The sequence below is a fragment of the Manacus vitellinus genome, unplaced genomic scaffold (genome assembly GCF_001715985.3).
Source record: "Manacus vitellinus isolate BGI_N305 unplaced genomic scaffold, ASM171598v3 scaffold_41_pilon, whole genome shotgun sequence".
NCBI classification, from domain to species: domain Eukaryota; kingdom Metazoa; phylum Chordata; class Aves; order Passeriformes; family Pipridae; genus Manacus; species Manacus vitellinus.
Window position 1 is genome coordinate 2,102,336 of NW_021940545.1, and position 14,826 is coordinate 2,117,161.

Below are 14,826 nucleotides of genomic sequence, written 5' to 3' on the forward strand. Positions count from 1 at the left end.
GGGTGGAGAGTGCCCCGGGGCAGCCCGAGCCCAGCCCGGCCTTCGTGAGTGCACCCAAGGCACCATCTGCCGGGGCGTCTCCAACCCCGCAAATGTGCCAGTGAAACCCACAGAACTAAAAATGGGCTTTTTCGCTGAAGGCGGCCAGGGATGTGGCTTCTGAAAATAGTAATTTATTTTAGTGATTTTTAGTGGGGTCAGAAGCTGCCATGGTGCCTATCAAGTAGCCTGGCCTCCCCCTTGCACAAGCCCACAGCATCTCTCTGAGTCAATTCCCCTCCAATAAACTGTGGTTTTGGGGCAGAAACGCATCAATTTTAAATATCAGTCAGGTGGGGAACCCAGCCAGTGCTGCTCTTCGCCTTCCCACTCATCCCTGAAGGATGTTGGTGAACGGAGATTTTATTCCATGTTGCTGATTTAAAGAAAATATATATTGAGTGTTTCAGGGTCTGGAGCCAATCTCAGCTCTACCCCATTAGAAACACTTAAGGAAATCTTTATGGATGCTTATCTCAGGGATTTCTGCTTTGAGGGTTATTCTAAGAGGACTAAAAGTGCATTAAATATCAGATGATGAGTTCAGTCCCCTGTAATTAATGTCTGAACGTTACAGAAGCTCCTGCCCTTTTGAGATGATTTATTTTTATATTGTAATTTAAATCCTGAAAGGTTGAGATAATATATGGAAATGAATCATCTCCATATTCCACAGAACTTCCATCTTGGTGCTGTAAAACTTCTGGGGGAGCTGAACTCTTCCTGAGAGCTTTGGGGTGCCAGAATGCTCCTGGGCCCCCCCCGTGGGGCTTCCAGGGGTGGATGAAGCTGCCCAGGGTTATCTGAACATATTTAATACTTTTAATTGATAAGTATTAATGCCTCCTGCGTCAGAGTTGCTGCTGAGGTGGGCAGTGGGTGAGCTGGTGTTGGGCTTTTCCCTGGAGCTCTGGCTTGGTTTCTTCCATAACAGTGCGGATTTCTCCCCGTCTTGGAGCTTTGTTGGGCTGTGCTGACCCCGCTGTGCTGCTGGGAGTGTTCCAAGTTTATCTTCAGCCTCACCCCTTTCCTCCATCCCTGCAGTCCCTGGTTTCTCTTGCTGTGGTGGCAGCCAAGAGAGGGATGCCATTGGTCTTTAAGCCACGGTGGTGCAGAGTTGCTTGGCAGGACTGCAAGGAATAAAAAATGGGGGTTTTTGGGGTTTTCAGGTCATTGCTGTTAATCTTTCACTTCAGATGGTAAAAATATTCTGGAGCAGTGCTGTGGTCTGTGAACTGCTTCCCTGATGTGCTTCCAGCCTTGCAGAGTATTAACAAGATGGGGGGCTGGCCTGTTCCTTTTGGATCCAGGCTTTGGATATTTGAGCATCCTTCCATGGGAGCAGGAGTTGGGAGCTGCTCCATGAGACTCCTTTTTCTTTCCTTCCAGTTGTGTTGCAGAGAGGCAAGGGCAGAGGTGTGCATGCTCTGCATCTGTCTAAGCACACCCAATCCAACCTATAATAATCCAATAGACATTGTCCAAGCTGTTATTCCACAGATTATGAAACAAAACATGAAATTTGCTCTGCATGCTGCTTGTCTGCCTGGTCGCTGCAAGTGGGGGAAAAGGGGATGCAGGGATACAAGCTGCTCTGATGTAGCAAAAACCACGTGGAATCTGCTTCTGTCTCTTGCAGGCCTCAGTATTCCAGGTGGAGGAGGAGCTGAAGGAGCAGCAGCGGCAGAAGGCAGCCAACCTGCGGAGATTCCAGGGCGAGGTGAGGCAGCGGGTGAACCGGCAGGTCAGGATGCGCCGGTGGCAGGAGCTGCAGAAGTCCCACGAAGCGGTAAGCAGGGCTCTGTCAGGAGAGACTCCTCCAAAACCCAGTGTAAACTGGGAATTCCAAGTCCTAACACTTGAGCTCAAGTCAAGGTGTTAATGTTTGCCCTGTGGCGGCAAACGGTGTCCTGGCAGGCTGGGTCAGCGTGACACCTTGGCTGGCGCTGAAGGTGCTTGAAGCCTCCCCACAGAAAGGTCACTGACTCCCTCGGGCAGCAGCAGAACAGAATTCCCAGAGCCCTGTGTGGAATTGCCTGGAGTTAAAAAGCATCCAGGCCAGAGCTGGGAATGGTGTGAACGTCTCCTGGCTGTGTTTGAAGCAAAACAGCTTTTCTGCTGTCTGTTTTCCAATCCCTTTTCCAAAGCAGCCAAATAGTTTTCAAGCAACACTTTCCTGCTGTCTCCAAATTCCCTTTTCCCCCATGGGCTTGTTTTGGATTATCCCATGAATATATTTAATCCTTTCTACTCTCAAACAAGTGCTGAGAGGACTTGCCAGGATCTGACTGTGGCTCAGAAGGGAATGCACTGAAATGTCACCGGCTTTGGCTGCCCCTGGGGTGTTTGGGCTGTTTCCATGGCTGAGTGGGGATGTCCTCATGTAACTCCACCAGCTCCAAGTGGGAAGCCCGCAAATGCCCTCAGTCCCCAAGAGCCTGATGGTTCTTTGTGCTTTCTCAGCATGGATAGCCAAAACCTCCATCCCAAGAAATGCCACCTCTGGGTGGTGAAATGTCACCAAGGTCGACGTCCTTCCAGGTGATGGTTGGAGATCCCACGTGGTTTTTCCCCGGCAGGCGGAGCGGGAGAGCTGCTTTGCCGTGCAGTACTGGACCTCCTGGAGGAAGGCGTGTCCGTTCCGGAGCCACCGCCCTCCCATCATCTGTGGTCCCGGTGCTGGCTCCAGCCCGGCCCGGTGGGAGGGGACACACGGCGAGCCATTCCAGCAGCAAGCTGCCGAGGTGAGCCGTGCCCCTCCTGCCTTCCCAGCCCCGCTTCAGCACCCTGGGTCCTCGGCGTTTGAACTTAAGAACAGGCAATATATCTTTTTTCTTTTACAGCACGTCCCTAGTATTCGGGTTTTAGTATTGAATGAAACATTAGCTCCCATTTTCACCCTGAATGTTGCTCCTCAGAGCATCCAGCCGGGTCACAGGTGCCTCCTCCTCGGATGCTGTAGCTGAACTCGTCCATCCGCTCACAGACACAGCCGTGTCCTGACGCAGAGGTGGCACTAGGTGGTGCCAGCTCATTGCAGCTTGTCTCCTGCAGACCAAAATCTGGGAAAACCTGCCTTGAGGACTGTTTTAAGCTTCCCCCCCCCCCCCAATAGTGATGCTTCTGCTACATTTGGTGGTTTAAAAAGCCTGTGTGCTCACCTAGGAGCTGGAGTTATTCCAGTTGAAGCACTGTGGGGTGGGTTCCAGTCGAAGTACCTTAGGGTGGAAAATCACTGCTGGCCACCAAGCAGGAAAGTTGAGGATGTGGCATCTCAGCAGCGTGTTTTAGGAGCAGATGAGTGCTGAGTTCAGCACCTTGGGGCAGCTCTGAAAGACCCCTCCTGTGTGAGGGTGACTGTGTGTTGGGTGGTGCCACCTTGACCGAGCCCCTCGGCTGGAGCAGAGCGATTGGGAGATCTCTGGGTGCAGCTGAGCTTGTGCTGTGCTGTGTTTCCCTCCCCTCTGGCAGCTCAGCAGGGCCGTGAGGCAGGTGCGGCGCAGGCTGGCGTCCCGCAGGACCGTGGCCCCTGGTGCAGAGCCCCCCGAGCCCCCTGTGCTCCCCAGCGGCTGGAGGCAGGAGGTGAGCGAGGGCTGCCTGGGCAGGGGGGGGCAGAAATCGCCTTGCAAACTGTTTGGCTCTAAAAAGTCCAAAGCATAATTCAGGGATGAAATAAGCTGTGCTGTCCTGACCCACCTGGTGGGTAGCTCATGGATTTCGGTGGCCTGAGGACTCTGTTTCTCTGCCCTTGCTGCCTTTCAGAGAAGGCAGCAGGATAAAGTGGGTGAAAACGTCTCTGAGATAAACTCAGAGACAAGAATTCAAAAAAGGCTTTTAAAGGCTTGTGATCCGAGATTGTGATCTGGGTGTTTGGGAGGCATGTGACAACCAGCTCTCCCCTCAGGTGCCTTTATTTCTTCAACAAACCTCAACAACTCTTTGCCTTGCATCAATCCCTTGTTTTGTGTGGGTGGCAAAGATCTGGAGTGTTTCCCTCACCCGGGGCTGTCTTCTGCTGGAGAATAGTTGGCATGCAGCTGCTTTCCTCGAAGCAGTGCACAGGAGATCAGTCCCACATTTTGCTGTGCTGAATTTCATCCTGCTTTTGCCCTTCCAGTTCTCAAGAACAACTTTGTGTTGCAGCTATTATCCTGCTCTCTATGCCAAGACCTTTCTCAAACAGACATACTTTGGAGAACACCAGCAGCAACCCAGCCTGGTGTTTTCTCTTATTGCCTCTGTAGCCAGATTCCTGCTCATCCTGCAATTCTTCATTCCCATCTCTTTCTCAGGTTCACCAAAGGTGAAGTAGATCTTGGCTGATTATCTAGAAAATACCTTTTATGTAAGGGCTGGTCTGGCTCTTCCTCCTCTGTGTACTCTTAGATTTCTGAGGAAGTCAGTTCTGCAAACAAGACTCGGAGAAACATGGTAATTATGGGCTCAAAAACCTCCTTACCTGTTTCCAGCACCAAACATCCCTCCTGTTTGAGCCCTCAATGCATTCAGTGAGTTCCAGTGATTCATGACTTCACTATTAGTAGCATTAAAGCTTCACATAAATAACAGAGCCACTGCCCAGGGGAGCCAGAGGAGATCCATGGGAGTCCTGGGCAAGTTATCCGCAGCAGTGAGAAACACTGGGAGGGATTTGGGACCATCCTCCCATCCCAGCCTCACTGCAGCTACAGTTAATCTACATAAGGAAGTTTAACAGCTTCCCTGGGTGATTTATTCCAGGAGGAATATGTTGATTTATTGCACTGCTCTCTTTTATTACTCCAAGGTAGCTGAGGAGAAAAAAGCTCTAATATTATCTGGATCTGTCTCCCTGTATGAAGGTTTGGTGTGTTCCCACCTAGACAGGATAGCAGTGTGTTCCCTTCTCTTCAGGTGCAAAAGGCTGCCATGGACATAACCAGGGACTTAACCCCTTGGTCTCTGCTTTTGTCCTCCCTGGATTTCCCTGTGCTGTGTATTCAAGCCCATTTCTTTGGTTTGAACCCAAGGGCTTTCCACCCAATACTTCTGCAACTGCAGGTGGGGTCAGTAGTTTAATCAAGGTGCTTCTTTCTTCTCTCATCCAGGCTGATAATGAAATCATGGATCAGAGCCCACCTAGCTCTTACCCTATTTCTGTGCAGTGAACTCCTGAGACCAAATCTGGGCTGTGTTTTTAATCAGTCCTGCACCTCCCATGTCAGACTTCCATCAAACAGGTTTTGCTTTACCCCAGTGTTGAATTAGGCCACGTCAAGAGCTCAGCTGAACCCCCAGAGTCTTCTGCTCTTTGCCTGAGGCTTCTTCCTTCTATTGTAGGAGAAATTTAGCCCAGCCTGACCTGACTTGCTCTTGACAAATTTATGCTGATTGCTGCTTATCTTGTTTTCTCGGGGCTTACAGGCAGTTTGCAAGGTGATTTCCTCTTGTTTTTCCAAAAGTCACAGTTAAACTCTTCAGGCTAAACCCTTCTATTTAGTGTTTCCTTTTCCCCTCCTTTAAGTAAAGAGAGACACTCCATGTGCCCTTTTCCGATAATCCAAACTTCCACGGATTTCAAGGAGCTGTTCCCACCTTGACTGCCACTCCTGGCAGTGGCCCCCGGGCAGGTCCTGCCTCCTTAAAAACCTCACCTTCTAGGAGTAACGTGACTTTCTTCCCAATAACAGTACCAGCATTTTTCTCCCTGCTTCTAGCTCAGAGCAAGCCTTTGGCTGAAATGTTTTTTTTTCTCCTTCAGCCCTGTTTTCTGCATTTTTCTTCTCATTTTTCTATCTTCCCTCTAAAGTGTTGCATTCACTGTGATCAGTAATCCATGTTCCTAAAATCATTGCTCTTTCTCTCCCAGAGAGATTTCTTTTCAGGTCAAAAGCATGAAAAGAGTTGATTCCCTGCTTTCCCAAGCAGATACCGACCTGGTAATCACCTGGAAATGACCTGTTTGTTGTTCCAGGTAATCTCCTTCACCAAACCTTTACCTTCAGGGTTTGGTGGACTGCTGTAGCTCCCAAGTGGCAGCACACAAATTCTGTTCCCCAGTGTCTCATTCCACAAAGTTGGTGGTTTTTTTTCTCACAGTTTCATGTCTTTCAACCATGAGGGCTCCAGTGCAATCTTCCAAAGAAATAACCCTTGCCCTCTGTTCCCTTGTCCACACCAAAGCAGCTCTTCTGTGTCATGTTTCTGTTATGATGGGGTTGATAGGGTAATTCCTGTGCCTATCAAATAATTCCACATTCAGACTGACTCCAGGCTATCCTCTGTCCTTCCTGTAAAGCAGCAGAGCCATCTCAAGGGATTCTTGGCATGACCTGCTCTCCTGCTGATCCATCCTCTCCCTCTGTCACCAGTCCTTCTCTTCCCTTCCCACCATGCTGAATGAAAAAAAACGAAGGGAAAAAAATTTATCCTGGCTCCAAGCTTGCTTCTGGCATTTTGATTCCTTGGTTTGTAGGAAACAATCTGCTGCCTCTCAAAATATTGTGGATTGCCACTGGGGAGCCTGCCCACTTCCCATCTGAAGGAGTATGCTCCCGTACTCCGGTGTCACTCCAGAAATCCCAGCTCCTTGCCATTGTGAAACAGTGCCTGGAGAGGTCTTTGCCTTGCTTTGCAGTCACCCCCCCACATGTCTATCCCGTAGTCACAGGTCACCCTGCCACGTTCCTGTTTCCCAACCCTGGTGCTGCTGAACACGTGGCGCTGCCAGATCCCATCGGACAGGCAGCACACGACAGGCAGCACACGACAGGCAGCACACGACAGGCAGCACACGACAGGCAGCCACACTACAGGCAGCACACGAACAGGCAGCCACACGGAAGCAGCCCACACGACAGGCAGCCACACGACAGGCAGCCACGACGACAGCAGCCACACGACAGGCAGCACACGACAGGCAGCACACGACAGCAAGCACACGGCAGCACACGACAGGCAGCACACGACAGGCCAGCACACGACAGGCAGCACACGTGCCCTCATGTTAAAGCTGCCCTGAGGGTGTTGGGTTTGCCCTTGGCGCCAAAGCAGCCAGATTTGAATTCCATGTTCCCACCCATCTTCTCCCTTCTCCAGAAACCAGAGCCTTGCCCGGCAGCCTCAGTGCCCACGGAGGGCGAGGGTGAGGAGCTGCTGCTGGAGGGACACCACGACCTGCCCGCTGAGCTGCAGGAGCGAGGCACAGCCCCGAGTCGTGCCGGGCAGGACGATGATGACTTCTACATCAGAATTGAATTCAAAAAAGTAAGACCCATTCAGGGTTTGGTCTTAAGAGGTTCGGATTGTTGGGTTTATTTTGGAGTAGAGCAGTTGCTCCCTCAGGCCTGCTTAACTCTTACGCCTGCTGTTGTCCAAGTGGGCTCGGGAGCAGCGTCGGAGCTCCGTGAAGTCGGCGCTGCCGTTTCTTGCTTTCACGGTGCAGCTGTGGCCTCACAGGGGTTTGATTCCTGCCTGCCTCGTGATGCGGGTTGGCAGCCTCCCAGCCGAAATCTGAAACCCAGAGGCCGTGCAGTCGCATGGTGTTGGAGCCGCGCTCAGCCTGCGCCGGCAGGACCCGGGCCCGCTGCCCTGCTCGGGGTGGAAGAGATCAAATCGACCAGAAACCTCCCAGAAAAAGGAGGGGGAGGAAGGAGGAAAGCTTTGTATCAGATGAAAGGAGGTGGCTGTGTCAATCCCGGTGCCTCCTGTTGGCAGACACCGCCCTTGGTGGCAGACACTGCCCTTGGTGGGGTCTGCTGAAGGAGCTGATGTTCTTATCGGTCCTCTTTTGTTTCCAGGCAGCTTTTGTTGAGCATCTGGGAGGGGTGGAAATGGTTTGGTCTGATTACCTGGGGCGGTTGGCAAAGGCTTTATGGTTGTGGCAGCCTGTGCCCAACCTTGGCTGGGGATTAGTCCAACTTGGAGCAGAAGTACTGGCTGGGCAGACAGTGAGTGGGGGGAGATAGTGGAGGATAGTGGGGTTTACACTGAGGTTTTGGGAGATGTTGGAATTCCCCTGATGGTTTGTTATTTGTATTATTGTTTTCACACTTCACGAAGTTCATAGTAGAAGTCTGGGGAAGAGAGTTGTGAATCCATCTTTAAACTAAACCTCCTACAGGGGATACCTTTAGAGGTGTTTTGGCAAAGCTTTCATGGTCAGACTTCTGTGTGGAGATGTGGCACATGTCTCATGTCTGTAGCCAAAGTGTACCTGAAATATAGCCCATCTCAGAGATGGGTCACCCTGTTGAGGACTGTAAGGATCACACAGAGGACTTGCCTCCAGTGAAGAGCATTTTGCTGAGGGAAGATGAGAAACTTGACCCTGGTGATGCTGATGCTGCTCCCTTATGTTGTCTCTTCCAGGTCTGTGATGGGTTGGTGAAGGACTCGAGCCTGCCCGAGCCTCCCTGGAGGCCACAAGCTGATTACCACCCTTCCCTCCTGCGCTGGGCTGGTGTTGATGAGGAGGAAACCAGGAAGCAGGTCTGTCCAGGGGGGCCAAGCCCTCCTGGTTTTGTCTGAAAGGGATGGGACTGTCAGGAATGCTGATGGCTCAGATAAGAAGCCTCAGAGCAGCCTTGACGTATGAAACCCCTGCTGGGTTTAGTTTGTCAGCTCAGCCTCATGGTGTCTCAGGTCTTGGGCAAAAGCTACCAGGTGATTTTTTTAAGGTCTCTCGTGACTAAGTGGAACTCTTCTGTACTCCTTCTGTAAAATCTAGGATCTGAATCACACCCAAGGGTTGGAGGAGAAATGGGCTCCATTCATTCTGCCTGACAAAAGCCAAGAGTTGCTTGCTGTAGTTGCAGGGAGAGAAGGAACTGCCAAAAAACCAAAACAAAAACCAACAAAAAACCCCTCAAACAAGCCCAACTTTATCTTGTTTGGGTACAAGGCTGGAATATAAAGATTTCTCTGATTTTGGGATAGTCTCAAGCCCGGCCTGATGCCGAGTGGATGATTTCATGAGGAGGGCTTACAGCCTGTGTCCAGGACACTTTGGCTTGTGCTAATCTGGGTGATGCAGAAGGATGATGTTTGTCTTGGATGCCTAAAGTGAGTGACTTTTATTTTCCTGCTTCCTCCTGCCGTGAAGAGGAACACTTCCCTCTCCTTCTGTCACCTTTTTGCAGCTTACAGCGTAAAACTCTGAACAGTTTGTTTTTTGTTCCTTACAAGTATTTTCCAACCAGCTGATCCCAGATCTGGCTGTGGTTTCTCCATGGTGTGACAACAAGCTGGGGCTCCTCAGGCTGCTCCTTCCCCCCACCATTCCCTCTCCCCTTGCTTTTATCTCCTTGGCTCTGATCCACCCGAGATAACTGGTTTTGCAGCAGTCTCCTCTGCCTGGGTTTTTTCCATCCAGCTTTCTCCACTGGTGGCCTGGTGATCCCTCCTCCTCCTCCTTTATCTTCATCTGTGCTGGACTCTCCACTGTGTGAGATGGACAAACTTGGCCCAAAAGCTTTGATGAAGAAAAATCCATGCCTTCAGCTGTTGCAAGTCATGGAGTTTAAACTAGCTCTGTACCTCCTCTGTGGGAGGGCTTTTGGTGGAGCTTTAGCCAGGAGGTTTCCCTGCCCTTGCTTCTTCAGTGGGATCAGCCAAAGGCCAGACACTAAACCCTCAGTATCCCTATGGGAGTTGTTCCCTGCAGGGCTCCTGGATTTTCCTTAGCAGTGGTTTTGCCACCTCTGTGGTTCTCCTGTGTGTAGCAGATCCAGGTCAGTGTTGCACATTGATTTTTGTGGGGAGATAGAGGGTTCCAGTGAGCCATAGGGGAGCACCAGTCCCCAGATGGATCCAAAATGAAGTGGGAACTGGCTCTTTTACCCTCAGGAAAGTGAGAGTTTAGGAATTTGTCAGGTGGAAGAGCTTCCATCCGTAGGAAGCTTCAGTGGAGGGATGCTGGCACAAAGCTCTCCGGTGCTCCGAGATGACTTGGCCCTTCTCTCCAGCTTCCCAGTCCCGGGCCATGTGCACTCGGAGATGTCCATTTGAGGGTCTCTTGGAGAAGGAGCGAGGTTCCATCCTCCAGAAATCAAGCTGAGCACTGATACAGCTCGATACTGATCCCAGGCATCCTTCCCAAAGGTCCTTCTCTTCCTCTCTGCAGCGGCAGAGCGAGTTCCTGCGGTGCCGCCGCCTCTTCATGGCCATCGAGCGGGAGCGAGTGAAGGACCAGCAGCGGCAGCGAGAGAGGCAGCAGAGAGTTGCCCAGTGAGTCCATGTGGGTGCTGGGGTCACCTCCTCCATCAGGGCAAGGCCTTTTTGGAGGCCAGAAAGGTCTTGTGAACTTGTCACAGGCACTGATCTGACCCCTGGGTGGGATTCACTCAATTGACCCCCCAAGAGAGACCCTTAGGCCCTGTCAAGTCCTTCAGCACTTCTCTACCTCATTTCTGAGTCCTGGTGCAGCTTGTTTAGGAGTTGGGAGCCGAAACATGGGGCTGGGAGAGATGAAACTTCCCAAGCCATGACCCTTGGGAACCCGAGCCTGTGCTTAGAAACTTTAGGGTGAGGTCACGCCGTTGTGGTTAAACTGTGCCTATCTCTGGCACTTTTAATGTCAGACCCTTCACCGTCACAGCTATAAAAACTTATACAGTGTAATAAAACGATTTCCACTCCTTTACACTCGGTATCTGTGTAAAAGTATCAGTTGTGGTGGGGATTTCTCAGCTTCTCGCTTGAAGTGGCTCGTTAAGGAGGAGCTCTACAAATTCACACTGAAACAGGAAAGCTCCTCTAAGTTTTGGCTTTTCCCTGGCTTACCCTCAAGTGAACTGACATAACTCTGACCATCCCAGCTCTTCTGTGGGCAGGCTTTGTGGGAGCAGGACAGGCACCTCAGGGCAGGATTTTCATGGCCATTTTTTCAAGGAAAAGCTGCCAGTCTAAATCAGTGCTCCTCCCACCACATCCCTGATGTTCTAATGGCACTTGGGAGCTTTGGAGAGCATGTCCTGCCCTGCAAGTGCTGGCAAGGCCCCAGGGATTCCCTTGTTAGTGTGATACCTTTTTTTATTATTTTTTTCCCCCAGAGTGTGTGCAGGGAAGAGCTGGGTTTGTAATTACGGGGCGTAAAGCCCCGAGTTGGCCTTTGCCTTGATTTCTGGGGCAGGTTTATGGTGCTGTACTTAAGGCTTTACATTTCATTTGAAAAGCATTTCAGTGAACTTCAACCAGAGAAGTTTGGTTTCAGCACTTTCCTTCTGGAGGTAAAGATTTGACCCCCTACACGGAGTAAGATCTGAAATGTCTTGTCTGATGACACTGCCTTTCCCTGGCTTCTCCCCAGCCTTGATGTTGTGTTTTAATACCTCCTGGCAGTGAGACACGTTGTTGCATTTGGGAATAAAATGGCAGATGCTTTGGTGTAAAGTCCTTGTGCTTTGCAATTGCTCCTTGTTAGGGAAATGTGTGTTGTGTTTGGTGGGAATTACACAACCCAGGACCCACTTAAGGGCTGGAGGGCTGTGTAGGTACAAGGGAGATTGAGGAAATAGAGGGAAACTGGGTTAAAAGTGCATCTTAAAGCCTGTTTTGGAGTAAAGGTGGGATCCTTGGAGTGTCTCTGCTGTACCCTGTTATGGTTCCCAGCCCTTGAAGCTGCTTACAGAAGGATCCAAGCTGCCTCATAACCAGAATAATGGGAAGTAGGGAAGCTGGCAAGCCAAGATGTTGGTCCTTTCTGGTGGGTATTAAAGAGCCTGGCTATTGTGCTTGGTTTAAGGACAGAAGAGCAACTCTGGGGAACTGCAGGTGACATTTCCCAACAGGAGCACCTGTGGATGTGATGCAGGAGGGAGCTGGAAAGGGAAGTCTACAGTGGTGAGAAAATGAGCAGGCAGGAGGGTGTTCACAGGCTGGTGTTGCCTTATGGGGGCACGAATGGAGGCTCAGAAAGCGTTTTTGACTATTTTATGTTTAAAGCCAATATATTTATATGTAATGCTGTGATTAGTGCAGAGTTACTTTTGCCTGCAAAAGCAGCAGTGTCACCCAGATCCCTGTGCCCTGACCTCACAGACAGGGACTGGCTGGGAATGAGGGGTTGGGATGGGGAAACTTTCCCTAATGATGTGTGTTCCTGCAGGATTAAGAGGCAGAAGGAGAATCAGCGCCGGGTGGAGGAGCAGAGGATGAGGGACTTGGCTGAGCAGCGAAAACCCTCCCTGGGAGAGGGAGCCTGGGAAGCCCTGGCCCAGCTTCAGCTGGAGGAGAGGAGAGTGAAGGACAGACAGCAGCGGGATAAGGAGCACGCGAGGTAGGGCCGGTGCCCGCTCCCCAGGCAGAGCCGGGTGTCGCTGGCAGGAGTGAATGTTTGGTCCCTCCCAGGTATGTGGAAGCTCTGAGAGCCCAAATGAGGGAGAAGATCAAAGCCTGTAACATCGACTTGCCCCCGCTGTGTTCCTGTGGGTCCGAGTTCTGGGATTCCCACCCGGATACCTGCGCCAACAACTGCGTCTTCTACAAAAACCACAAAGGTAGGAGCTCCTGCTTCCAGAGAGGAGGCATCTGGGCCTGGATCTCTGATTTTACAGGGAGAAATCAAACCAGCATAGGTGTTTTCATGCTCCTGGGCCACTATGCAGAGATGCTCTTCCAAATATACTCCAGAGAGGGCAAGTTGGGCTCTGTCCCTTAGGGACATCCTGAACAAAGGGCCCTTAATTGGCATCCTGAACAAAGTACAAACCCCTACAATGTGTTAAGTCATGCAGCTGTGACACAGCCACATGTGCATGGGGACACAGCCACAAGGAAAATGCTGCAAATCATCTTGTTAGGGACACGGAGCCACCTGCCTTAGATGCTGAATCTTCTACTGGGAGGATGCATGAAGGCATGGAAATGGTCTTTGTTAAGTGATTGACTGCTCTGATCTGGAGCACAGCTTGGGAAAGTACCTGGCTGGGCAACTGGGAGTTATCTGGGAGAGAAAATAGAGAAATTGGGGCTTCATAAAATAATCTTGGCTTGCATACTGCTCTGTACTCAGGAGCGTGCAGAGCGTGCAGGCAGGCGTGTGGAAAACTACAGGCATATAGATTTACCTTAAATCCCAGTTGTTCCCTCTCTGCTCTGTGGTGAAAGGCTGGAGCCAAGCCCAGTGTTGGGCCATAAGTGCAGCTTTCATCCCCTGACACAGTTTCCATGTCCCCTTCCTGCTCAGCCTACAGCCAGGCGCTGCACTCCGTGATCTCCTCTTGTGCCCACACGGCCACGCAGCCGCTCCAAGAACTGGCCGCTCTCTGCGCTCGCTCGGGGAAGCGTCTGTGACTGGGGCAGCCCCGTGTGCCCTCCCCATATCCCCGTGACTGGTGTGAGCAGGGAGCAGGGCTGGGCCCTGTCCTGCCTGTCCCTTGTGCCAGGCGCCAGGATGGTGTCACCTTTGCTCTCCTGCTTTGTGTGCCCAGTTTGAGCTGTGCCTCTCCCGGTCTGAACCGGGGATCGCTCTGTGACAGGTTTATGAGCAGGCACTCGGATTCAGGCACTCAGCTATGGAATAAACTGTTTTCAAGGATTGTTTGTCTTTCTTGGAGTGTGAAAGGAGAAACGAGGTGCCAAGGGTCAGTATCTCTTAGGGGAGGGTTTCTTACCTCTTCCCCCACCCTCCTCTCCCTTTCCTTAGGGCTCCTGCCAACCCCTGCTACTTGGATCGCCCTCTAGAGTCAGGTATTTATTGTTCCTTCCTTCTTTTCCATGCGAGGACCTCTCTTCCACTAACACCCACCCAGCATCACACCAGACCCTCCCACAGCCTGTTTTGCTCCGGAAAGGAGCATTTTCCTAGTAAAAAAAAAAAACCTGCAGTCCTTTGCAGGGGTGACTGGAGCAGGATGGGTTTTCCCAAAACTGCCTGGGGTGGGGTAACACATGTTCCTGGGCGGAGGTTGCTCCATACCCTGTCATTAATATTTACTCCTTGCTGGGTGCCCTCTCCAATATTAACTGCAGCAGGAAGGATGGGTGGCCGAGCGTGCCGGATCATTTCCCTGTTCCCATCCCATGGGGCGTGAAGCAAACCCACGACCCCAGGCCGGAGGTAGCATGGAGGTGCAGAGCCAGGGGATGCTCCTCAGTTCTCCCTGGAGAATCATTCACCGAGGGATCCACGGCAGCTGATGCTGTTTATTAACTGCTGCTTGCGTCAGGGAAGGTGCTACAGCCCTAATTCAGGGTGTTGGAGTGGGTTTGGAAAGGGCAGGATCTGCCCTTGGAGGGGCCAGGGAAGCAAAAGGCTGAAGCTGCAAATGGGTTTTTTGTGACTGACTTCAGTTCTGGGGCAGCTGAGTACAAGTGGTTCCTTGGCAGGTCCCCAAGGTCTTGCTCAGGTCCTGGGGACTCCTGTTCCCACCTCTCTGGAGGGATCCTCAAGGGGCATTGGGCTGATTTGTGGCTTAAAGGAATGGTGGTTAAATAAAGCTGTTGCTGCTCCTCATCTTTGATCTGCCCCTTGCTTGGCTCTGTCCTGGCAGGATAAATGGTATACTTTAGAAGCAGGAGTTTTTGTCCTGGTGTGAAACCCCAGGGCAGAGGAGAGCAGGACTCCCAAAATCCCTGGAAATAACCCCAAAGCCTGTCTGGGATGGCTTAGCCGGCATGAGGGCAGCGAAGCCCGTTCGGGGGTGCTGGGAAAGGGAGCAGAAAAGTTAATCCCAGCTTTTTGCGCTGGAAAAAGCATCTGGGGAAGCTCCCAGAGCCCTGGGAGGGGCACGAACGGGCGGCTGCTGGGTCCTTTCGGGGTTTGTGTCCCCTCTCGGTGCCCAGCGCGGCTGTTTCCTCATTCCAGCC

General features: G+C 51.6%; 1 protein-coding gene across 1 annotated transcript; it reads left to right on the forward strand.

Moving 5' to 3' along the window:
- Positions 1 to 6: 6 nt before the first annotated feature.
- On the forward strand, positions 7 to 13,555 carry CCDC15 (coiled-coil domain containing 15). Its single transcript, XM_029962130.1, has 10 exons — positions 7 to 44; positions 1,679 to 1,828; positions 2,619 to 2,783; positions 3,511 to 3,621; positions 7,117 to 7,284; positions 8,389 to 8,508; positions 10,142 to 10,245; positions 12,125 to 12,295; positions 12,367 to 12,515; positions 13,205 to 13,555. Exons 2-10 carry the CDS (start codon positions 1,790 to 1,792, stop codon positions 13,309 to 13,311), a joined length of 1,134 nt encoding a protein of 377 aa, XP_029817990.1. The 5' UTR covers positions 7 to 44; positions 1,679 to 1,789; the 3' UTR covers positions 13,312 to 13,555.
- Positions 13,556 to 14,826: the final 1,271 nt, after the last annotated feature.